At 38.2% G+C, this 23,978-nt stretch overlaps 1 protein-coding gene and 1 long non-coding RNA gene across 11 annotated transcripts in view; one reads left to right on the top strand and one right to left on the bottom strand.

Moving 5' to 3' along the window:
• Nucleotides 1-23,978, bottom strand: part of SBF2 (SET binding factor 2) — a 452,107-nt gene that overhangs the window by 46,963 nt on the left and 381,166 nt on the right. For 9 of the 10 annotated variants that reach the window (XM_057316868.1, XM_057316867.1, XM_026486069.4 and 6 more), the window contains 8 exons: nt 17,460-17,630; nt 13,542-13,804; nt 11,009-11,181; nt 10,107-10,180; nt 8,464-8,659; nt 5,375-5,502; nt 4,110-4,285; nt 2,041-2,186 (listed from right to left, as the gene is read on the bottom strand). In XM_057316868.1, the coding sequence (XP_057172851.1) occupies nt 2,041-2,186; nt 4,110-4,285; nt 5,375-5,502; nt 8,464-8,659; nt 10,107-10,180; nt 11,009-11,181; nt 13,542-13,804; nt 17,460-17,630 (1,327 nt within the window). The remainder of the gene's footprint in view (nt 1-2,040; nt 2,187-4,109; nt 4,286-5,374; nt 5,503-8,463; nt 8,660-10,106; nt 10,181-11,008; nt 11,182-13,541; nt 13,805-17,459; nt 17,631-23,978) is intronic. The other variant, XM_048217056.2, reaches the window with a different exon arrangement.
• Nucleotides 773-23,412, top strand: LOC130544579 (uncharacterized). Its single transcript, XR_008960980.1, has 3 exons — nt 773-970; nt 6,813-6,862; nt 23,325-23,412. It is a non-coding gene; the product is annotated as an uncharacterized LOC130544579 (long non-coding RNA).

Raw genomic sequence — 23,978 nt, forward strand, 5'->3', positions numbered from 1 at the left:
TCTTTGAAGAATCATTATGTTCAAACATAAAACAGTAATGGATAGTCAGGAAATAAAATATCAGGAGCTCAAAATGTCAGGAAAATGAACTCAAAATGCCAGGGAAGGGGCGTGCTTGGCTGGTTCAGCTGGAAGAGGATGTGACTCTTGATCTTGCGGTTGTGAGTTTGAGCCCCGCACTGGGTATAGAGATTACTTAAATAAGCAAACAAATAGATAGATAAATGTAAAAAAACAACCAGGGAAATTAATTCAAAATTTCTAAAAATAATATAATTTTGAATTCATTACCTATATTTTTCTGTTTCACTCAGGCTTGCTTATTAATGCCAAAGTATAGTTATTTCTATTTAGAACTCTATAAAACAAACATTCAAACTTTGTCAGAGGCTAACCCATCAGTAAAATTAATCTTTAATATGATCATTATACAAACTTCATCATCCAGGCTTCAGTTAACTTTTCAGAACATAAACTTTTATTAGAAATTTCTAGATTAAGCAGAAGTTCACTCGTGGGAAAAGACCTTTCTTAGAGAGGTATCAAGAAGTTACACTTTTTTGTGGAAAATATTTTTCTCAGAGGATGTGGTGTACATGGGAAACTCCCTCATAATTTTGCAATCGCAGGTTACAGAATCCCTGAAGATTTTAGCTGTGGAAGGATTTACCCAATAATCAAGCATTTTAGGGAGGATTTAAGAAAACCCCCAACATTCCTAATTGGTACTGCATGTTCTAACTTAAAAAAAAAAAAAATCCATGTTAAAAACTGTCCTAATTTACTTTCTTATTTATTTCTACAGTGAGAGAAGTCAAATTAAGGTTTCAGAATTTTTGGATATGTACTCAAAGTTCTGATGTCAAAGGGAATGCTATGGCTCTCTTCCATTTAAAGAAAAAAAAAAAAACAACCCGAAACAGCTTATCCGTACAAACACAGGAACTTCACAATGCAAATATACTACCAGGTATCAGTTTTGTGTTGGCTTTTTATTTTCAGAGGAGCAAAGAGTATTACATAATTTTGCCTTTTGGTGGAATAAATATCATAGAATAATAGTTTTTCTTCTGTGTAATCATAAAAACTTAAAATTAGAAGAGTCAAATACCAATGGGTAATGTTTTTATGGCTTTCCATGTGACTGCAAGGAGGCCAGGGATCCAACCAGTGGTCATTCCAGTAATGCAATGGTGGGTCTTTTCACTGCTCTCGGAGTACGTAGGTACACATACTGAAATGGACACCTTTAGCCAGTGATCTCTCTAAACATGAGGTCTTTTTCTTCAAAATGTCCTTATTGTTATTATTATTAGAAGTAGTAGTAGTGTCATAGTCACCGGTGATTGACTCTAAGATCCTGAAAGGAAAAGGGGGCAAAGGCACCCTGCCTCCCATTAGATCAGATTCTCCCTGGTGCTAATTCCATAAACATACTCCACAGTGGGTTAAGGAACAGAAAACAGTCAATAGGACATTTTGTGACCTTTCCTGCCTCTATTTTCCCAACCAAGAGGTATCTCAGCTTCTCAGATTCTGTCCTTTTAAATATTTACTAGGCATTTTTTCCCTTCCCATCTAAGAATTCCTTCATCTTTGGTCCCTCACTTTGATTCAGAGTACCCACAATGTTCTTACCCCACACCCAAATCTTTAATTTTGAATATCCAGTGTTCTCGTTTCCTTATTCTTACTGCATAACAATCAGGTACAGGGGATTACTTTCTACCTAAATTTCCCATGCACTGGGGTGTCTTTCTTTCTCCCTTTGATGACACCCATGTAACAATGGCCAACAAGCTCTGTGGACTTAGTAAAAGAGAAGTATAATTTAGCAAAATCTTATCTGAACAATGGAATATTGGGAAAATAATATTTTCTTTCCAATTCTGAGAAGCTGGTAAGTGCCTCCAATCTTTTTATGAGATCTAGGTTCTTGTGAGTCAAAGTAAGGGCAACTACATCTGAGTCTCTTATTCTTACTCATATAAGAAGAAAGAATAAAACCAATTCATGAAGGAAAAAGGAGTTCTCACATACCTGATATATCATCTTCTTCATTCCATCCAGGACGATTCACTCTCTCTTCCACAATTGTCCCTGTCCTCCTCTTCAATAAATACTGCCGCCCAATTGTCATTTTCCCTGCCCTTTTGGCACCTTTCACAATTGTTTTTGAGAAGGTGCTGTAAGTCATAAAACCAAAGAGACCATCAATTTAATATGAGGACACCATTTATATTTTTTGATACCTACACAACTCAACTTGTTTCTTTTCCATACCCACAGCTACTAGGATTGCCAGTAAGCCTCTCCTTCTTTGTATCATTTTGTATATACCAGTAGACTTCCTGTACAACACTCTTGTTATCAGGACAGTTGTAGGCGAAAAGTGCAAGAACCTAGAGTGGCACATAAGCTACTTATTCCAAATCTAAACGCAGTTTGGCTTTTTGGCCAAACATGCCCCTTAACACACTCTGGTTATCCGTGCCACTGTCTCCACCAGCTCCCACAAACTATGCTGGTAGAAGTTCCCCTGCATGGAAGCCCATCTGCTCCCCTCTCTACTAATTCAAACTCTTCCTACTAACTCGTAGGCTTTTCTTTGAGATCATATGACAGTTATGGTTAGCCATGTTTAAGTGTATATATGCGGTGTCCTGCCTCTGACACTGTAAACCTTTACACACTCAAGACAATTCTAAGGTGCTTTAAATCTTAAAATTGCTATATCTCTCTTGCAGCTGGATAGATTAAGCTTGTTACAAAAAGGTTGATTTTGCATGTGTGTGTATGTGTGTGTGTGTGTGTGTGTGTGTGTGTATTTCCTACCAGAGTTCACAGATTCTAAACACAAAACACCATACAAAGCTTCGTATCTTCCCTAGAGTGCTGGAATAATAGATGTCACAGCTCCTCTGTGACTCCACGGCACTAAGACAAGACACTTGGCTCCCTGCTATAAATACCTAGGAAGCTGCTCATGGTTCAGTGTATCATTTCTGGATCCGCATGGTCCCTTTCACTTACCAGGTAACAGTGGTACAGGTGGTCAGCTATGCAATTTAGTAATGACACACTGTCTGGAACCTCAACTCTTCTATAATCTCCAGCCTACCCCACTTTTAGGCAAAGAAAAGGGCTCTTCTCCAAAGTCTTCAGAGTACTCCCTAATATGTGATTTGTACTGGCAAATGTCCAAATTCTAAGCGATTAATGATAAATGAACTGAACTTTTGGCCCTATATTTTATCACTAATTGAAAATAAATTTTAAGCAACTGTTATTTTGTAATAACCAAAATGTAAAAGTTTCAATATAAATTACTAAAAATTTTCATCAGAAAATAAGGGGTCCTACGAAGAAACCTGACCACTAATGCAATGCCTGATCCTGGGGTGGATCCTGTAGCAGGCAGGAAAAGAAAGTAGCTGTAAAGGGTCACCAGCGATTTGAATAGGACTCTGGGTAGGACAAAAGCTTTCTAGCAATTCAATTTCATGGTTATACACCATGGTTTGTTCTTAGAAAATATGTACTGATATATTTAAGGGTAAAGGGGTGTTATGTATATCACTCAAATGGTTTAGAAAAAAATATATATGAGAGAGAATGACAAAGAAATGGAGCAAAACATAAACAACTGAAATCTGGATAAATGGTATATAGGAATTCTTTGTGCTATGTTATGACCTTTCTGCAAATCTGAGACTGTACCAAAACAAGAAGTTATAGAAAAGAAAAAATAAAGGCTGGACCTCTAGATCCAAGTAAAACTGTCTCCTAGGTCTGGAAACCAAAGAAAACTACAGGGCCAGCTCAAAGGCAGTTAGAACGGGTTCAATATGAGAAAAAGGGGGAGCGGAATTCCACATTCTACAACTATATCATGAGCAACGGTCAAAACGTCTTGTAGCATTTAGTTTTTAAAGCTTGTTCCATACATCAGTGTTACCGTCCCATAACGTTCTGAGTGAGGTCCAACGGGCTTGACAGAATGGCAGACAAAAGAGCAGTCACGTACATACTGACACAGAGGACAAGTCACTTCCCCTGACAGGGAGCTATGAAAAGGCTGAAATAAAGAAACTTGACTGTCTTCTTACCGGAAGGAAGTGTTCTTTTCCTTCTGTTTGGGTAAAATTATTTGGGGGGTAGTTTGTCCAGCAGCAAAAGCAAAGGTGGTGAAAATGGACTGAGGATAACGGAACTTCATTAGCTGTTTCTTAAAGATCTCTACTACTTCTGGACTCACTTCTTCATCAAACGCTACTTTAATCAACTAGAAACAAAAGAGAGGAAATACATCAGAAGGGTTACTTAAGGATTTCCAGACAATTTCCCCCAAGTTACTGAAATAACAGAAAATAATACTAAATGGCAGAAGTCCAGAGGTTGAGGGGACCTTGGATGTCATGTAATATAATTTTTTATTAAAAAAAAAGGCTCGGAAAGGTTTACTTGTCATAGATGGTTTGCTGGCAAGGGGAATTTGGCCTAAGGAAGCCTCTTCTTACCCAGAGACAGAAATCTAGCAAGAAAAAGCCTGTTTCACTAGAATCCTAACCGATATAGCCAGGCAACATCCCAGTTTAGAGTCCTTTGGCAGGTGGAACAGTGATGAGATCCCTAGGAGGCCCCTGACCCCAGGTGATGGGAGAAGGTCTGGAGCCTAGAGATCAGCAGCCTCACATTTCACACAATGAGCACATGGTGGTCCACGGCGTCCTGGCTAGAAAGAACGAGGCAAGAACCGGTGCCCTCAGAAATCTGAGAAGTCAGAGTCAAGGCATAAAAACAGGAAGAACAAAATATCACAGACTGAGAACTGTAAAAAGGAAAAACTAAGGGAAGATCACTCGAGCAGTGTCTGCTTTGTATCAGTAATTCCACAAGTTCTGATACGCTTAAAGCCCCCTAGAAAAACCTCTGCTTAATTAAAGGTTCTTTAGTTGGTACCAATAGCACTTTAGCCCTGACTATAATTCTTAGAGTTTTATCTCTTCCACAGAAGGGCCATAGGGCATTTCCTTCTGAAACAGGTGCCGAGAGAATTGCTTTCTATCTAAAGCCTTTATCAAACACAAAGGTATGATTTGGCAGAGAACAAGAGTCAATTGTATGCGTCTGAATTCCTAAGATCACTAAATATTGACAGATAATCTGTTGGTACTCAGTTGGCCAAGGGGTTCAGGAAGTGAGGGATTAAATACAGAATGATTCAGGGGTTTACTCAGTTGAAGATTTACCCTCTCAGACCCTCTGACCCTCCTCATCCTCTAACTTCTGACCCCATTACCACAGGAAGTAGCCTCAGGATTTGCAGAAAACTTTTAGATAGTAGTAGAGGAATGGCTCTCTTTCTTAATACCTGAAAAGATGCTGATGTAATCTGTAGTCCCTCTTGCATGTTCTGCTGTAGCTGGTTCTGCATTGTAATCTTCTTCTCCTTGGTGATGGAGGCAATGGGAAAACTCCGCACAACTGTCTGCTCACCAACTACAGGAAAACAGGACACAGACTCAGCAACAGCACTTTACTGCTTATTTATAGAGTCTGTGCTTCTCATTTTATCAACCTCTGCTAAAGAAATTTAACAGGAGAGGACAATGCCCAGGAATGCAGTGAGAGAAAATGCCATGATTCTAGAATCGCATTCATTGATTTTATTGCATGGCAATTCACTCCTGAGACTTGATCCTTTCCTGGAGTGAATGAACCGGCACAGTCTGCCTGCCTTCCTTCTCTCTATCTCCCCGACCTGCTGGGTGCCACACAAGATCACCTGGTTTAAGGCAATCTTAAAGGTTCTTAATCTTAAGGAATCCATGATATTTCATGTAAGTATAAAGCAAAAGAGAAAAGATTTTTAAAATGTGTTTCCATACGTGGTAAAAGGTGTTGTACCCTGTATTTGTGCCTTCAGAAGATACACGGCTAAGCTTAGGCTGAAGAGTTTTAGGAATTTAAATATTAAAGCAAAGAAGGAAAAATATAAATAATTATTTACCAACTACTAGAGGTTGTAAAGACTTACGCACACAGCCTCTCTTAGAGAGTTCAAAGTTTCCCCTGGGAGAGGAGAGTCACACGCCAAATATAACATGTCATTAGCTCCTAGGTTTGAGCGAACAGGGCTGTAAATATTTCAGAAAAGAAGATTTTTGCATGTTAGATGGCTTGAGAATGATTCCTGGAGGAAGTGAGAGGGGAGGTGAGCTTTGAAGAGAGCGTAGGATTGGATTTGCAGCAGGAAAGAGGAGGGAAATTCAGGCAGTGGTGCAAGTGAAAGAACAGGAGTGGCAATGGGCAAGGCACGTTGGCTGGTCAGCCAGAGGGGGGAACGGAACTCGGCTCAAGAGCTCGTACACACATCCACTTACCAGCACCAGAATTCCTCATTCCCTGGTTCTGTCAACCCCTAACCTGGAAAACTCTGATCATCCTCTTACGTTGAGCTCATATCCAGAGACTAAGCAAAATTAGGGTGTATGTAGACTTTAAGTCCTAGGATGTACTAAACAACGTATACTTATATAACACATATAAAATTATCAGATTCCTATGTGTCACTAAAGGAGATATTTTAAATTAGAAATTTAAAAAGAGAAATAAAATAAAAGAGGCAATAAGAAGGCTTTCAGTGACGAAAATATATTCCCTAAAATACAAAATTAACCCAAAAACTGACAGGAAGAAACAAGAGAATAATACAAGCCTTTACACTAAGTATGGTTTTGACTTTTTAAAAAAAGAAATAAATTAAAACAACTTAAGTGACCAAGTATCTCATATATTTTTATCCCCAGAATGTGTGTTTGTGGCCACTGAACTCACAAGTCACAGTACAAAAGAAACCGTAAGTACTGCGTATTTAGTTTCTTTTAAAATTACATTTGCTTTCAAATACAAATATAATTTAATGCATGGTGATATGACAGGAGAGAGCTGAAAAATTTTGCTCCATTTTCACTCTTTTTCAAATGAATACAACTATTCCTACAGATTCACTTTGTTTATTGAATCTTATGATGCTTTTTGTTATTATATGGTAAGTACTCTTTTATGAACAAGACAAACCATCTTGATTCTATCTAAGCAAGGAATTAGACAACTGTGAGATTTTATAGATACTAAATTTTATACACCTAAAGCCCACTGTCTAACAAAATGTGCAGCACATAAATTACATCTCATCAAATGTTACCGAATCAATAATTGCAGATGAGGAGGGAACTTTAGTGACCATTTATCCCAGGGGTTCTCAATCCTTACTATGCATCATAATCACTTCTGGGGCTTAAAAATGCACAGATGCCTGGGTCTTTCCATTCCTAGAATCCTATTCTAGGTATTAATTCAACTGTGTGAGGGTTGGGCCCAGATGGGTAGGTGTTTTTAAAGCTTCCCAGATAATTCAAATATGCAGTCAAGGTTGAAAACCACTGAATTATCACCAACCAAGCCCAATTCCCTAATTTTATAAAAGGGGAAACTGAAACTCAGAGGTCAGGGAATTTTCCTTAAGATATCAAGATTGGTCAACAACAATCGAAATCTGAGCTTCTTATTTGGAGACCAACAGTTTTAGTCCAAATCTTATATGCTTTTCCCATCAACCAGAAGAGTTTAGATGGAGATGATAGTGATTTTAAAAAGATAATTCAAACTTGCTAGGGCATGCTATTCCTTTCTAATATGGAAGACAGCATAGAGTAATAGAAAACAGAAATAGATTCGAGGGAGTTTAGTGAATGGAAGTTGTCTGCCAAGAGGGAAATGGCGTTAGTTGACGTGTGATGAGAGCCAAGTGGGGTGAGTTAGTGCTGTACAACCCTGTGATGCTTAGTACATCCTTCCACAAAAGGGATCACGTGTCTGGAAGACCTGAGCCTTACGGTTAACTACAGGACTCAGAAAGGTGGGACAAATGAGCAGGAGACATTGTTAGCAGCTATGTATTATAAATATCCCTAAGTCACCATATATTGCCTCATGAAATTATGATTGTTCTGGTGAATGAAGCCTTGACTGACTGTTCAGAAGATACCTTTGGTTCTTTAAGTAGGACTCTAAAATCCAAATTATCATTAGCTTTTTTTTTTTTTTTTAAAGATTTTATTTATGTATTTGACAGAGATAGAGAGAGACAGCCAGCAAGAAAGGGAACACAAGCAGGGGGAGTGGGAGAGGAAGAAGCAGGCTCCCAGCGGAGGAGCCTGACGTGGGGCTCCGTCCTGGGATCACGCCCTGGGCCGAAGGCAGACGCTTAGCGACTGAGCCACCCAGGCGCCCCCAAATTATCATTAGCTTTGACAGATAAAGGATTCTAAAAAATACTTGGTGACAAAAGGCTTACTTTGAATCTGAAATGATCTGCAAATGACTGCACACAAATGGAATGAAAGCCTCAAGCAGCACATGGATAGCTGTACTCTGACGGCATATTAGCTGTTATACCTAGCTGATCATGGGGAGTCCCCCTGAAAAGAATTCTATATGTGGTGAGGAACAAGGCTCCTTCTGCTGGCAGGAGCTGAGGGCCTCCAAGAAGGCCTCCAGTAGCTTCTTCTCTTCCATCAGGGTCTAGCAGGACTCGAAGACCTTCACAAATGATTTCTTCTCCTGGCAGCAGAGCAGGCCTAAGAATCTTGGGCTAACAACAGAGAAAGTATTTTAAACACAAATCTTGTGGGGTTTCCAACACTTAGACCAAAGTTATCTTTTCAGTTGCAGATCTAAAAAACCTGAGTCAGACTGCTTAGGTAGCCAAAATGAGAAAACAGATTTGGGAAGAGGCAGAAATTATGTTTTTGCATCCAAATGTGAAAAAATTCCTTGCTTATTAGCAGTAAAGTCATTGGAAATTACTAAGATGTTTAAAATATCTATTCAGTGGAACATTTTGCAACCATTAAAAAATGACCTAGATCTAGCATAGAAAGATACCAAGGATACATTGGTAGGTAAAAAAAGCAAGCTGTAACCAGTATGTATGCTATAATTCCCTCTTTTTGGAAAAAGGAAAAATTGTGAGAATATGGACCAAACTGTTAAAGGTGGTCCTATCATAGTTAAGGGCAGAGGTGAGGTGGGGTTGGAAAGACCATGGAGGACTTTCATTTTGTATAATGTGTATTTTTAATAGTCAATTTTATACAAAAAGCATTGTTACTTCTGTAAACTTAAAAAACAAATACTTAGAAAAATAGATGCATCTTTAAAAGGATCTGCCCTTCTTGGCCTTTATTGAAGATTAACACAATAAATGGCCAAATAATGAACATTTATTGTTAATTAACACATGATACACTCCTCTGAAGATATCAGTGCTAGGGAAAAAAACCAAAAACTCTTCTGAAGATCTAATACGCTAATTTTCCCCAGTACTATTCTTTTTGTTGGCTCTAGGAAGCTCAGAGCTCAATGTAAAGCTGAACTTGTAATGATCATCGTGTCTCAGACTTCTCATAGAAATATCTTTCCTATCCATCTGGCTTCTGATTTTTCCTTTGAATTTATTTTTAGTAATTCTGGTATATAGGTAAGAGCATCCTGACCCTAGTCCACAGACTGGTGCCAGACTAGCTGCAAAATAATCATCTGGGAGGCTTGTACTCAAAAGTATAGATTCCCAGACCAAGTCTCAGGGAACTCCAATTCAGGAGGCTGGGGTGGGGTTCGGGACACTCAATTTTTAATAGACTTCCCAGATTTCCAGATGCTTGTGATGTATGCTTATAATGTAAACAGATTCCAGAACCTGGTATTTTTACGGTAACTGCCTTAAGTCCTTTTTTTCTGGAAGTAGGCAGGGCATAAAATCTTGGCTTGGGTTTGAGAGTTAGAATGTTCATAATTTATGCCCTGCCCATAAAAATAGACTCAACAAGAGGCTATTACTGTTCCTTGTTGAATCTACTATTCTACTTCAGTATCTGCTTTGTGAGGAGCTACACGACACACTGAAAGTTTAATGTATCATTAAACTGGAGTCTCTGTAAAAGGTTAGGAGAAGGTACTTTCTGGGACACAAAAGTCTATTGTTGCTGTTGTTAAGAAGAGATGTTATACCCTGAAAGCATGTAGTCTGGAATAATTACCTTCTGTATAGGCGGGAGTCTTCTACTCTCTCGATGTACTGCTTCTAGGGTCTCAATGTGCATAGCTACAATTCCTAGGATAAGTCAGAGTATTCAAAATAAAAGAGCACAAAACACGCAGAATTAATACAAATTCTGAATATTTTAGAATTAAAAACTAATCACAGTTTGGTGGTTCCTTAAAAAGTTAAACACAGAATTACCATATGACGCAGCAATTCCACTCCTAGGTATATGCCCAAAAGATCAAAAATAAGGACTCAAACAAATACTTATATGTGAATATTCATAGTAGCCAGAAGGCAGAAACAACCCAGATGTCCATCAGTAGATGAATGGATAAACAAAACGTGGTATATCCATACAATGGAATAGTATTCGGCCATAAAAAGGAATGGCATTTTGATACCTGCTACAACATGAAAGAACCTTGAAAACATTACGCTAAGTGAAAGAAGCCAGACACAAAAGGAGAAATATTATACGATTTAACTTAGATGCAATATCTAGAACAGGCAAATTCATAGAGATATAGAGCCTACCAGGGGCTACAGAGATGGAGAATGGGGAGTTACTGCTTAATGGGTACAGAGTGTGTGTTTCAGTGATGAAAAAGTTTTTGGTAATAGATAGTGGTGATGATTCCAGAACACTGTAAATGTGATTACCATCAGTGAATTTTACACTTAAAATAGTTTAAAGTGGCAAATTTTATGTTATATAGATTTTACCATAATTTAGAAATATTAGAAAATTAATCAGAACATAAATAAACAGCATGACTAAACTACATGGAAGACAAGTATTATAAGTGTTATGCTGAAAAAAAATAGACCCCTAAAAACAATTCTTACTCAATTATCTCCAATATTCTTGTTCTCTAATATCTATAAATTGATTACCTGGTATCATGCAATGAAGGCTCTTGATGTGATCCTGGGTAACTCCACTTTCTGTGCAAACCTTGTCAATAAATCGGGTAATGAATCGCACAACAGAATTGGCGACATCATTATTCTCTGAATCTTCAAACCCACTTTCTGTATCATAGCTCTCAGCTACACTTCCTGCAATACTGAGAAAATCAAGGAAAGAAATCATGGTCAGTACTCAAATGTAACAAATAACTATTCTATCACAGTTTTTTTTTTTAAGATTTTATTTATTTATTCGACAGAGATAGAGACAGCCAGCGAGAGAGGGAACACAAGCAGGGGGAGTGGGAGAGGAAGAAGCAGGCTCCCAGTGGACGAGCCTGACGTGGGGCTCGATCCCAGGACCCTGGGATCACGCCCTGAGCCAAAGGCAGATGCTTAACGACTGCGCCACCCAGGCCCCCATATCACAGTCAGTTTTGATAAAGTTTAAATTTGTCCACATTATGATATCCTACTTGCCTATATTTGAAAGCTACTGTCGGGTATTGTCCTTTGGACCCAGATTTGTTTTTGTAAGAAACACTTCTGTCATTCTCCTAAAAAGGAACTCAGGAACCACAGAAACTAAAGCAAAAATAGACTCTTTCATTTATTATCTGATACTTGAACCTTCTAAAAAAAACCAAAAACCTGTTCTCTCAAGTTAATTACCACATAGAGCCAGACAAAGTAATATTGCTATCTTTGGCCTTTGACAACTGGGAGACCTATTCTCTGGTAGGCAAAGTAAAATAACTTTTCCCAGAAAATAGATATTTTTCCAAATGGAAGAACCAAACTGTCCTGTGAACCTTTCTGTTGCCAATAGTTGTCTCTTTGAGTGAACCACAACACTTTTAGTCACTTTGAAGCCATCCATCTTCTGTAGGTGATAAAATCATGCAACAGAAGGGAATGAATTTGAAACAGTGGATGTGAAAGCTCAATCCCTGTCCTTGCTGCTCATTCAGTCCCACTGTTCAACAAATACTCCTGTCTCCTATGCCTTCTTTTACACTGCTAATCATGGAAAAGACTCATTTGTCTGTTCCAACCTACTTAGTTCTCTCTCCTCCAAATCCAACCACGTTAGCTGAAACAGTTTTAAGGTAAAGCTGAACAGTGAACATGGCCTCGCATCATCCCAAAGCATTAAAGAACCTGAATGCCTCAGCCACTCACTAGGTAGGTTTCAAGGAGCATGGTCACCTATAGTTTGAAGTGATGAAGGCCTAGGCTATATTGTTCACATAAAATAACTCTGTAGGAAGAAATAAGAGGCCCGTTCAGTTGACTGCATGGTGTAAAAGGATGACTTCAAAACAAAAAAAGTTGTCTAGCCTGAAGGACTAGAAGCTCTCAGGTGTTCTTGACAAATATGAAGTACCTGGGATAGGGAAATTGGGAGGTTGGGGTCAGAGATGTGGGCTTGTGGATAAGTTTCTAAGAAAGTACAAAGAGCGTGGAAGAGGGATTGAGAATGGGAGAGAAGAGAAGCTGCCTGAAAGAGTCTGAGGAGGATTTACAAGAGTTAGAAGAACTACCAGCATGTCAGAGCGTCATGGAAGACCGTCACTACAACAGCAGAACGTCACTACTGTTGGGTAAGCAGTCCATGTATTCATTCATTTGATCACACGGTCAACCAAATATTTATTGAGCATGTACTGCACGCAAAGACCTGTAGGTACAGCAATGAATGAGGCATACAATAGGCAAATAAATGAAAATAAATCAAGTTGTAGAAAGTGTCATGAAAGAAAAAAAAATGCAAGGTAGGAGAAAGAGTGATGTCTGTGCTACTTAACATAAAGTCGGGAAGCCCTCTCTAGGTAGATGGCATTTGAGCAGAGAATTAGATGAAGTGAGGGAGCGTTCTTGTGACTATTTCAGGGAGAGTATTCCAGATTGTGGGAACAAATACAAAGACCCCGAGACAGTGTCATGCTTAGAGTGTATGAGGATTAGCATTATTAGCAGGGAGACCAGTTTTCTTGACAGAAGAATGACAGGAAATAAAGTCAGAGCAGTCGTCAAGAGCCAAATTCTGTTAGGTCTTTTAGTCCATGGGTTTATTCTCAGTGGTACTGGAAGTCAATGTCGGGTTGGGAGCAAGGCATGGTTGAAGACACAATTACAGAAAAATGCAATGGATACACTGAAAAAAGGAGGGCCGAGAAACAAATAATAACTTTGGCAAGAAGTTCAATAGTAATTTTCCAGAGTGCTTTCTGTAAATTGTTATGGCAGAAAGTAACTGAAAGGCTTGGTCAGTGGTGGGTGAGACAGTTGAAAAATTGGGTCATGAAAGAAAAGAGACTGTGGGAGGTGGTTACGAACAGTGAGATGAAGTGAAGGTCTTCTGATGTAGCAGAGTTGAAAAGAAGAGCTGAGCAAGTCTGAAGGTAAGGATAATGCTTAAAATTTTGAAATACGTACAGCAGTATTTGCCCCAAATACTTTATTTTGTCTGCTAAGCCAAGAATAGGCGGGTCTCTGGATGTGCACATCTTGGTACCTGTTTGTGACAATGCTGTTGCTTCCGCTCTCCCAGTCGCCCGGCGCTGATGCTCTTAGGAGCTTGTTTTTACTTGTATCCAGTGGAACTAGCAGGTTGACCATGAGGTTTGCAAAATGAATGGCCTGACTGAAGACAGTGCTTTCCTCACGTTGCACCAGCTCCTGTTGAGCTGCTTTGCTCAGAGAAGGCCAGAGGCGCAGCTGCCCCGCCGCCAGGTCCATCGCTGTCTTCTCCTGGTACTGGTCATCTGGACGCTTATCCTACAAAAATGAAGAAAACAATGCAAATCCATGACACGAGCTTCAAAAAACATGGAACATGTTTCAATTATCCATCTATTAAATATCTATGTCACCAAAAAAAGAAAACATATAAATAAATTATAACAACAAAAGCAACCACAAAACAAAATCAACTCTGTTTTTTCTGCCAGCTCCAGCCGGTCTTGAGCAGAACAATGTGATAAACCCAAGAGAGCAGCAGCAAAGCACAGATGGCTACACTTCTCACTGCTGACATTTCATTGCATTGATTCCTCTCTGTGGCCCCGTCCCTTTCAAAGTGCCAGTTATAACAAATTGTTGACGTGAAATATGTATAAAGGAATGACTGTCCAGTAGCATTTACTAATATTCTGATATGTTTCGTCTCTTCTGCTCTTTGGGAGGAGACAGAATGATGAAAGTCACAAAAAACAGAGCTAGAATTCCTTGTAAATGTGGGAGTCAAATATTATCAGGACATAGGTTATAACAATGGGAGTTTATTTTATTTTTTTATCAGTTCTTAATTTTATTTATATTTATTTGGCCAATAATTTTATTTTTGTGCATATTTTAAAAATTTATCTATTTTTATTTAAATTCAATTAACATATAATGTATTATTGGTTTCAGAGGTACAGGTCAGTGATTCATCAGTCTTATATAACACTCAGTGCTCATTACATCACGTGCCCTCCTTATGTCCATCACCCAGTTACCCCACCCTCCCACCCTCTCCCCTCCAGCAACCTTCAGTTTGTTTCCTGTGGTTAAGAGTCTCTTATGGTTTGTCTCCCTCTCTGATTTTGTCTTGTTTTATTTTTTTCTCTCTGCCCCTAGGATCCTGTTTTGTTTCTTAAATGCCACATAGGAGTGAGATCGTATGATAATTGTCTTTCTCTGACTGAGTTAATTCATTTAGCATAATACCCTCTAGTTCCATCCACATCGTTGCAAGTGGCAAGATTTCATTTTCTGATGGCTGTGTAATATTCCATTGTGTGTATATATACATACACGCACACTCCACATCTTCTTTATCCATTCATCTGTTGATGGACATCTGGGCTCCTTCCATAGTTTGGCTATTGAAGCCCACTGACCTTTAAAACTCCAGGTTTTAAGCCCTACTGGTTGCAAGAACTCATGAAATCTGGGCCCCCTTCCGTTCTAAGCCGATTGCTGTGGGCATTTGTTTTCCCCGTGCGCTCCCCTGTGTGCTAGTTTGTCTCTCCCTCTCCTTTGCAACTGTGGCTCCCTCCCTACTGCCGTGGCCATGAACTGTTTCTCTCTCAAGCTGCATCTCTGCACTTCCTACCTTCTTTGATGTGGCCTTTTCTCTACCTTCAGTTGTGGAGTTTGTTTTGCCAGTCCTCAGACTGATTTCTGGGGTATTTAGGGTGACTGGACAGTTACCAGCTGTACTTGTGGGAGAAGGCAAGCCTATGATCTCCCTACTCAGCTGCCATCTGCTCAAACTCTTTTTTTTTTTTTTTTGAGTCTGACAATAGGATTTTAAAGAGGAGCTTCCTAGTAGGCTTAAAAGTTAAAAAAAAAAGCTAGTATATCTAGTCTCACTGGTATCTAATCTAGGTATCATAGAGAGACTTCTTTAGAAGGAAGGACACAGAAGCAGTGACACGTGTTTGCTCTACAAATGCTTTTGAGATATACCAATGTGAGCTTTATATTGGCTTAAAAAAACTATCAAAAGCACCACAACAGCCCAAATATTTCTGGAACATGACCTCAAACTAATTTGCATCCGTTAAAATTACCCTTTACCCAAGTGTATTTGGTGTTTTGAAAGAAAAATCTGAGTTTTACGTTAAATTAAGTAAACAATTCACACTAACAGTATATAATAATATGGAATATGAGATATATGTTAGATAGTGCTATTCTTTATTAAAGTTTTTATTTTTATCATACTCAAGAATAGACAATGTTTAAAATTACATGAGACACAGCAATATTTGAATAGTACTATATAGTTCCTGTTAGAAATCTAAATTCATTTATCTCACATAATGTAACGTCAATTTAAAATGGAGATGTAAGACGCTTCACTGACTGAGTCACCCAGGCGTCCTGCAATTTTCTTACCTTAAAATATTTTCTTGATATTTTTCTCAAGTATAATTTATGGTGAAAAAATAGATGGAAACATATAGAATATTCCTAAAAGGAGAACTAGATTTATTGCTGACATACTTTCAAGAACTATTGAATTTTATATTTATTTCAGCGTCATTTTTTTGTTTATTTTATATAAATTCAATTAATTAACATATGGTATATTATTAGTTTCAGAGGTAGAGTTTAGTGATTCATCAGTTGTATATAACACCAGAGCTCATTATATAAAGTGCCCTCATTAATGCCCATCACCCAATTACTCCATTTCCCCACCCTCCTTCCCTCCAGCAACACTCAGTTTGTTTCCTGTAGTTAAGAGTCTCTTATGGTTTGTCTCTCTCATTTCATCTTTTTTATTTTTCCCTCCCTTCCCCTATGATACTCTGTCTTGTTTCTTAAATTCCACAGATGAGTGAAAACATATGATAACTGTCTTTCTGTGATTGACTTATTTTGCTTAGCATATACCCTCTAGTTCCATCCAAGTCATTACAAATGGTAAAGATTTCATTTTTTTGATGGCTAAGTAATATTCTATTGTGTATATATATCATGTCTTCTTTATCCATTCATCTGTTGATGGACATCTGGGCTCTTTCCATATTTGTGGACACTACTGCTATAAACACTGGGGTGCAGGTGCCCCTTTGGATCAGTATGTTTGTATCCTTTGGGTAAATACCTAGTAGTGCAATTGCTGGGTCATAGGGTAGCTCTATTTTAACTTTTTGAGGAACCTCCATACTGGTTTCCAGAGTGGTTGTACCAGCTTGCATTCCCACCAGCAGTTCCCCTTTCTCCACATTGTCACCAACATGTCATTTCCTGACTTGTTAATTTTAACCATTCTGACTGGTGTGAGGTGGTATCTCATTGTCCTTTTGATTTGTATTTCCCTGATGCTGAGTGATGTTGAGCATTTTTTCATGTGTCTGTTGGCCATTTGGATGTCTTCTTTGGAGAAATGTCTGTTCATGTTTCTGCCCATTTCTTGATTGGATTATTTGTTTGTTGGTGTTGAGTTTTTTAAGTTCTTTATAGATTTTAGATACTAGCCCTCCATCTGATTAGACATTTGCAAGTATCTTCTCCCATTCCATAGGTTGTCTTTTGGTTTTGTCAACTGTTTCCTCTGCTGTGCAAAAGCTTTTTATTAGAGTCATTTAACTTTAATTTGACATTTCTTCAAAAAGTTAATTACACAAAGACATCTGCTCAGGTATTTTCATTTTCTTTTTTCTGTTCAACTTCCTATAATTGTTTCCAAAGAATTACTATTTATTAACATGTAGTAAAACAATTCCACTGCTAAAGAACTATATTAAGAAGTTATTATGGAAAAATATAGTATCAGAAATCAAGAGAAGAAAGATGCTCACCACAGGACTCCCTAAGATGAACCTCAAATACACTAGAAGAAAGCGGCTAGATTTCCTTTTGTCCTGGGAATACCTGAATAAGTTTTCCTTGAAGCCAGGATGCTAGTCTCAGACTAGTATCTTTCTTCTCTTACCTTTTGCTTGAAATATGGGGCATGATTGTCTTCCTGGGCTGAGAGATACAGGGAGCGCACCTGTTCCTGCACTGCATTGTAGAAGGTTGTCTCCCAAAATTGCTGATTCGTCCAAATGGGGTGGTCCTGAACACAGGTGTAAGCAAACTGGCTGACTCCAGGGGCCAGTTTCTGTGAAAACACACAGTACACATCACCACAGGGCTAAAAGAGTCATGACAATTCAGAAAATTACAGGGGTCATGGTTAACCACAAATATCATCAAAGAGCTTATCTAAATAATATCTTACGGCAGTACAAGCTTAGCAATCAAAAACTTACTCATTTTTAACTGGCGACTTTGGGCTTGCTATCAAATCCTCTAGGGTCTCAGTCACTTAATGGACATTTAAGAACAGCTAGAAATCAATGTTATCATATGAATTAGAGAATGTATGAACAGTACCTGGCACCGTACTGTGCACACTGTAGGGCTGGTAGCTCTTACTACAATCGGGATATGTAAATGAAATCCAGCACAACCTAAACATAAAACTTCAGAGAATTTAAAATTTTTTCTACAGTACATTTTTGGGGGCACTAACTGAAATGTGAGTGAGCCTACAGCTTGGCCTTACACACAGAATGAGGGCATATCATGCATTTGAGACTCAAGAAGCATCACACCCTCCCTACCCTATCCCTTTACATCCCCAGCAAGGCTGCTGTCTGCCTCACATACTCCCTAGCAGACTGCCCTGGGCTTCAAGGGCATTTTCTGGTAACCAAGTCTGGTCATGGAAGGGAAATCTCAAACCAAATCTCCCTTTCCAGGACTTCCTGCTGGGCTTCAAAGTAAGAGTAAACCTCACTCTGTGATTTACAATAGAGAGAAGGAAAACTAACTCTGCAAGCTTTTGGGGCACTTCATAAATATTTACCTATCTCATTTAATACTAAAGATAAGATGCACATTATTATTGCCAATTTAAAGAAGAGGAAACTGAAGTTCAGGGAGGTTTAAGTGATTGCCTAAAGTCAGATAACAAGTTACATAAGTAGTAAAACTGGTTTTTAAGCCCAAAGTTTGTTTGGCTCCAAAGCCCCTGCTCTTTTTTCTATACCAAATTGTCTTGTAAAAGAACATCATAAAATAATTAGCACTGCTGTCTGTTTTTTCCTGCATCTTAGGATTTTGTGTCCCAAAGTAATATTCTGCCTTGAAGATTTGATATGATTTTAATTAACATTGTATTTTTACTTTTACATATGATTCATATTGTCAAGTTTCAGTTAATGATTTAAACCATCTTTCCACAGCTCTTGCTTTCATTTCTAAAGGTTAAAGATGTTTCAAAAACTTTCTTAATGCATCATTTCTCAGCAAACAGCAGGTAACATTCTCAATAGACAATTTTTTTGTCCATCTTATTTTTTTGTAATTGAGTAGAACTAAATTTTCTGATATGTCTTCTTTTAAAGCAATTTAATAAACCGACTTCTCTCCACTTGATCTTAGCCAGAAGGCTGAGAAGTGATTAAACTGACTTCTCTCGGAATATCGACACTGAAGATTACTATTAAGGTTACATATGTAACAGTTACATAGCAAAAGTTCATTTCTTAGGGATGCATAACAGATGAATAAGATACTTGGTAAAAACGGTAGCCTCAATACATGCTAATTTCCTCTTTGGTCTAGAGCAGACTAAACCTAGAACTGAAAATAGGCGCCACACATACCATGAAATGTAGTACTTCTGTGTAAGTGGGATGGCTATGATTTTGCCTATGAGGGTCTGTGTATTTCTGCATCCCATGTGTAAATCCCTTTTAAGACAGGACTACGTATTGCTGCTGAGGTGACTGACTGTAACTCCTATCAGGTGGCTGTAAGTTGGGACTGACAGTGAAACAAAAATCAGGAGCTCCCCAAGGGTAAGCTGCATGAGGATCACTGATGAGACCTTCATAATGCCTATAGACTCGTTTAAAATACAGTTCCTATCTACCAGTGGGAAATCATACACAAACTGTGGTTCTGTGAGTACGTAAGCAGAAGCCACAAAGTGAATCACATGTTCCTCCAATACTCTGCTTGTAGATACTTGGGATGTAGGTTGCATGGGTTTTTTGTGTTTGTTTGTTTGTTTGCTCTGCAGAAATCTAAGGACTACCAGTGATCTTAGTAGCAGTGCACAGACCTATTTTGAAAGGGATTTTAAAGGCATGAAATTCAAACAAGACAAAAGCATAATTCTCAGTTGCCTTTCCTGTAAGTATAGTCAGAGGCAGCACTATTTCTTACAAATGTGATGTAATAAATAGCAGCTCTTAAAATTTTGGGAGTTCTGAAATTAATATAGATGGGTTCAGAAAACCAGAGTTTTTAACAAATCCTTATCAGTTTCTCACATAAAGTACTTTTAGGATCATCAACACACCAAAAAAGCTATTATTAATCACAGACCTCTTATTACAAACTGACAGAGCTGCACACGTTTGAGAGTATAATGAAGGCCTGCCTTTCTTTTTCAGCATTTTTCTTACTGATGTTGCATATTCACTTTCCTTGGCGCTTATCAATTATTATCTTATTTTTTGACAAACTAAAAATGAATATGCAAAAACTCCCCTAAATCTTCCCAAAAAAGTGGACTATATATGTTCCAAGGCAGAAAGATGGTGTAAAACAATGACAGTGGCTCAAACGGTCAGAACCCACAATGTGTTTACCAAGAGAGAAACTGTAGCAGGGGGAAAAGTGACTACAGGATAAATGCTTTTTTGTGATAAGGCAGTCGGTCATGGTTATGGGATCTGATATATGCATAAGAAATCATTAACTTCCAAATACTTCAAATATAATTATTTTTCAAAACATGAAATCCACCTCCCATTTTTGTGGTTTCCTGCTATGTCTTCCAACCGCAAGCAAGGGACACTGTGTCCCTCACTGTTGGGATGGGCCTGTCCACTGCACTGATGGGCAGTGTGTTCCTACAACCAGCAGAGGGCACCTTATTCCGCCTACATGCCATCAGGGCTTAGATGGGAGTTACAACAATGGAGCTTAGGGGTCTGGCTGGTCTTGAAAGTAGGTGGTAAGGTGAATACTGCATGTCTTCACTGTATATTTGGGAGACCCTACGAAGAAAATGGATTTACCCAAGGTCATATAGCAAGATGGGTAGAAGAGAAAGGAATAGAAATAGGTTTTCTATTATTCAACATCATTTCTGTAAGATATAAAAATAAAGATATTCCACAAAAGAAATATATTATAATTATCTATAGAAAGATGTGATGAGACTGTTCAGGGTTTCCAATTCTCCATATCCTATGCTAGTAGTATTAGTTGTACACAAAGAAAATAAGCACCTGTCTATAAAACTATCTCCTGATTCTAATCACTTCTTTGGTTTGAAGAAAAAACTTTCCTAAAATGGTTTCTCAAACTGGCCCATATGCCAACTTCATGACCTTTTGTTTTGCACAAAGATGAGACTCAGTCCCCGATGAAGGTCAAAGGGTGGTGGTGGTGGTGGTGGTAGGGAATGCTGTTGTCAAATGACATTTCTTTCTTTCCCTCCAGTTTTGGCAACACTATTTATTTTACACTTCCTAATAATTCTTATGATTCTTACCTAAAGAAACAAGTGATATTTTGGCATGCAATTTTACAAGATGTTAAAAAATATGTTGACTGCCTTCCTTACCTAGAAAAAAATAGCCCTGATGGTACTAGATGAAGCAATGCTATTCATTTTCCACAAAGCATTCAAAGGCAACCTCAGCATGAGACAGGATATGCAGAATAACTTCATGAGGCTCACCAATCAGCAGGCCAGATTCAAACCCAAATGAATGGACACGAATCATCTCAGAGATGAGTTGGTCAAGGGAAAGGTTAAGATATCAGTATGAGGGGCCTGTCTAAGGTCTGTCTGGCTAGACATGTTTGTTCTCCAGGCCCAAGGCCCCAATTAGGGAGCTCAGAGGGAAACCAGATTTCAGGGAAAAAAGTCAGCTGGTAGGACCGATTCCATAAATATGTAATGGTCTTAAAGAATAATGCACAATAAAGATTCACTGTTTAAGTTGCTGGTATTTCCTATCCAGCTCTGGATACTAGAATACAAGTGCACCTCTTTGCACAGTTTGGGGACGGTGCCTGACCAAGTCCAGATATTAAGTCACTTAAAGAATTTGAATATTTTTTTGTTTTAATTTTTATTTAAATTCCAGTTAGTTAACATAGAGTGTCATATTAGTTTCAGAAGTAGAATTTAGTGATTTATCACTTACATATAACACCCAGTGCTCACCACAAATGTCCTCCTTAATACCCATCACCCATTTAACCCACCCAGCACCTCCCACCTTCCTCCAGCAATCCTATTTGTTCTCTGTAGTTAAGAGTCTGTCTTATGGTTTGCCTTTCTTGCCCCAAACCCCAAGTGCTTAGTCTTGAGAGACAAACAAAAGGAAGACAGGAATAAGAAAAATGTGAATCAAAAACCTGTATTTATCAAATCTTAATCAAACTTTAAACATACTTGCTTCATGTATTTTTTTTAAACAAAGGACATTCAACATTATAGATTTGATTGAAGCCCACCATGTACCTCTCTTGATCCCATTTGCCTCCGAATCCAGAGGTAACAATGATCCTGAATTAGGTATTTTTCATTCCCATTTATATGGCTTTTATACCTGTATATGTCCACAAAGAATATACAGGATTATATTGCAGGTTTCATTTTATCCCTTATTGGTGATACTTCTCAAAGTGTACAACTTATATTTCATTGCTTTATGTAATATTTAACTATGTAATTAACTGAGACAAAACATAACAAACTCTTTGTAAACATACAACTCAAAAGGAGCAGAAAGAAAGTGGCCTGCAAGCAAGGAGTATATAGGATTCTGTGTGCGTTAGTCAGCGGAATTTACAGTATGGCAAATAACCCAAATAGTTAAAAAAAAAAAAGGTGACTGTGCGCATCTACTATAGTTTTTTCTGTTCTACTACCTGATACTCTTAAGACTGAACAATGAAAGTAAGCTCAAATTCGTAATGGTCTAACCTTCTCCTGGGTTATTTAGAAAACCCAGGCACACAATTCCTGCACACGTAGTATATCGTTTACCAGCACTGCCCAGCAGTCATTTGATGTGCCAATTTCAGCAGCTGGAACGACAGGGTTGAAGTCCTTAAACTACGCATCCTTCTAAGGATTCTTTGTATTAAGTTGTTTAGTAAATATTAAGAGATCAGATGACAAATCAATTTTTTTCCTTTGTGGTCCAAAAATTAGCAGAATCAAATACAAGCTTGTTGTCAAGTCCTCTGCCTGTTTTTTTTTTTTTAAAGATTTTATTTATTTTTAAAGATTTTATTTATTTTAGAGAGAGCGAGAGTGAGTGAGTGAGTAGGGGGAGGGGCAGACGGAGAGGGAAAGCAGACTCCCCGTGAGTGTGGAGCCTGGAGCCCTGAAAGGACCAGCGGCTTGATCCAGTGTCCCTGAGACCATGACCTGGGCCAAAACCAAGAGTCAGTTGCCCAACTGGTGGAGCTGCCCAGGTGTCCCCCTGGGTTTGGCATTCTTAAAAATACAAGATAGGACTCAAATTTCCTCCCTCCCCCACTTTCTGCAGGTTTTTAAACTTTACATAAATGATACCACATTGTGTTTTCTTCTGGAACTTGGCTTTTGACATATTATGATGCTAGACTTATTCAGGTAATAATAATAAATAATAATAATTATTAAAACTAACCAAACTGAGCTTTCACTATGTATATTTATCAACGTACTTAGTCCTATGCAACCTTGTGATCCCTGAGGTAAGTACTATTATTTACTCCTGTTTTAAAGGTAAAAGACCTGAGGCACAGAGAAGTTAAGTAACTTGTCCTAGAGAAAACTGCCAGGAAGTGGTGGAACTAGAGTTGGACTCAAACTCAGGTAGGTTAGCTACAGAATCTAGTTTCTTAATTACTGCATAATTTACTGTATGAAATTCCATCACATGAACATATAGCATTTCCTTGTTCCTGCTGATGGACATTTGTATTGTTCTCAACTCTCTGCTATTACAAACAAAGGGGTATGAGCATTATCAACACATTTCAACTGTCAGTTCTGATTACTGGCACCACTTAGTAGTGCCTGGAAATGCTTGAGAGGAGCCTAAGAAAAAGATAATTCCCATTGTTTCTTGTACCAATAAACATTTTTGGGTCATTGATTCATTGACTATATTGCCAATAAGAAATTATTTCATGCAGATTTTTTGCAAATCCACTGTTTAAAAAAATTAAAAATTCTTTAATATCAAATATCTAGTCAGTGTTTGAGTTTTTAATTATCTTATAAATGTTGAACGTTTTTCTTCATTTTTTGTTTTTGTTCTGTCACAGTTTGTTTGAATCAGGAAGGACCCAAATATGACCCTACAGTACCGTTAGTTTGTATGTCTCTGAGGTCAGTGTAAGCAACAGGTTCCTCTACCGTCTGTCTGTCTCTTTC

Source organism: Ursus arctos, unplaced genomic scaffold (genome assembly GCF_023065955.2).
Source record: "Ursus arctos isolate Adak ecotype North America unplaced genomic scaffold, UrsArc2.0 scaffold_22, whole genome shotgun sequence".
Classification (NCBI taxonomy): Eukaryota; Metazoa; Chordata; class Mammalia; order Carnivora; family Ursidae; genus Ursus; species Ursus arctos.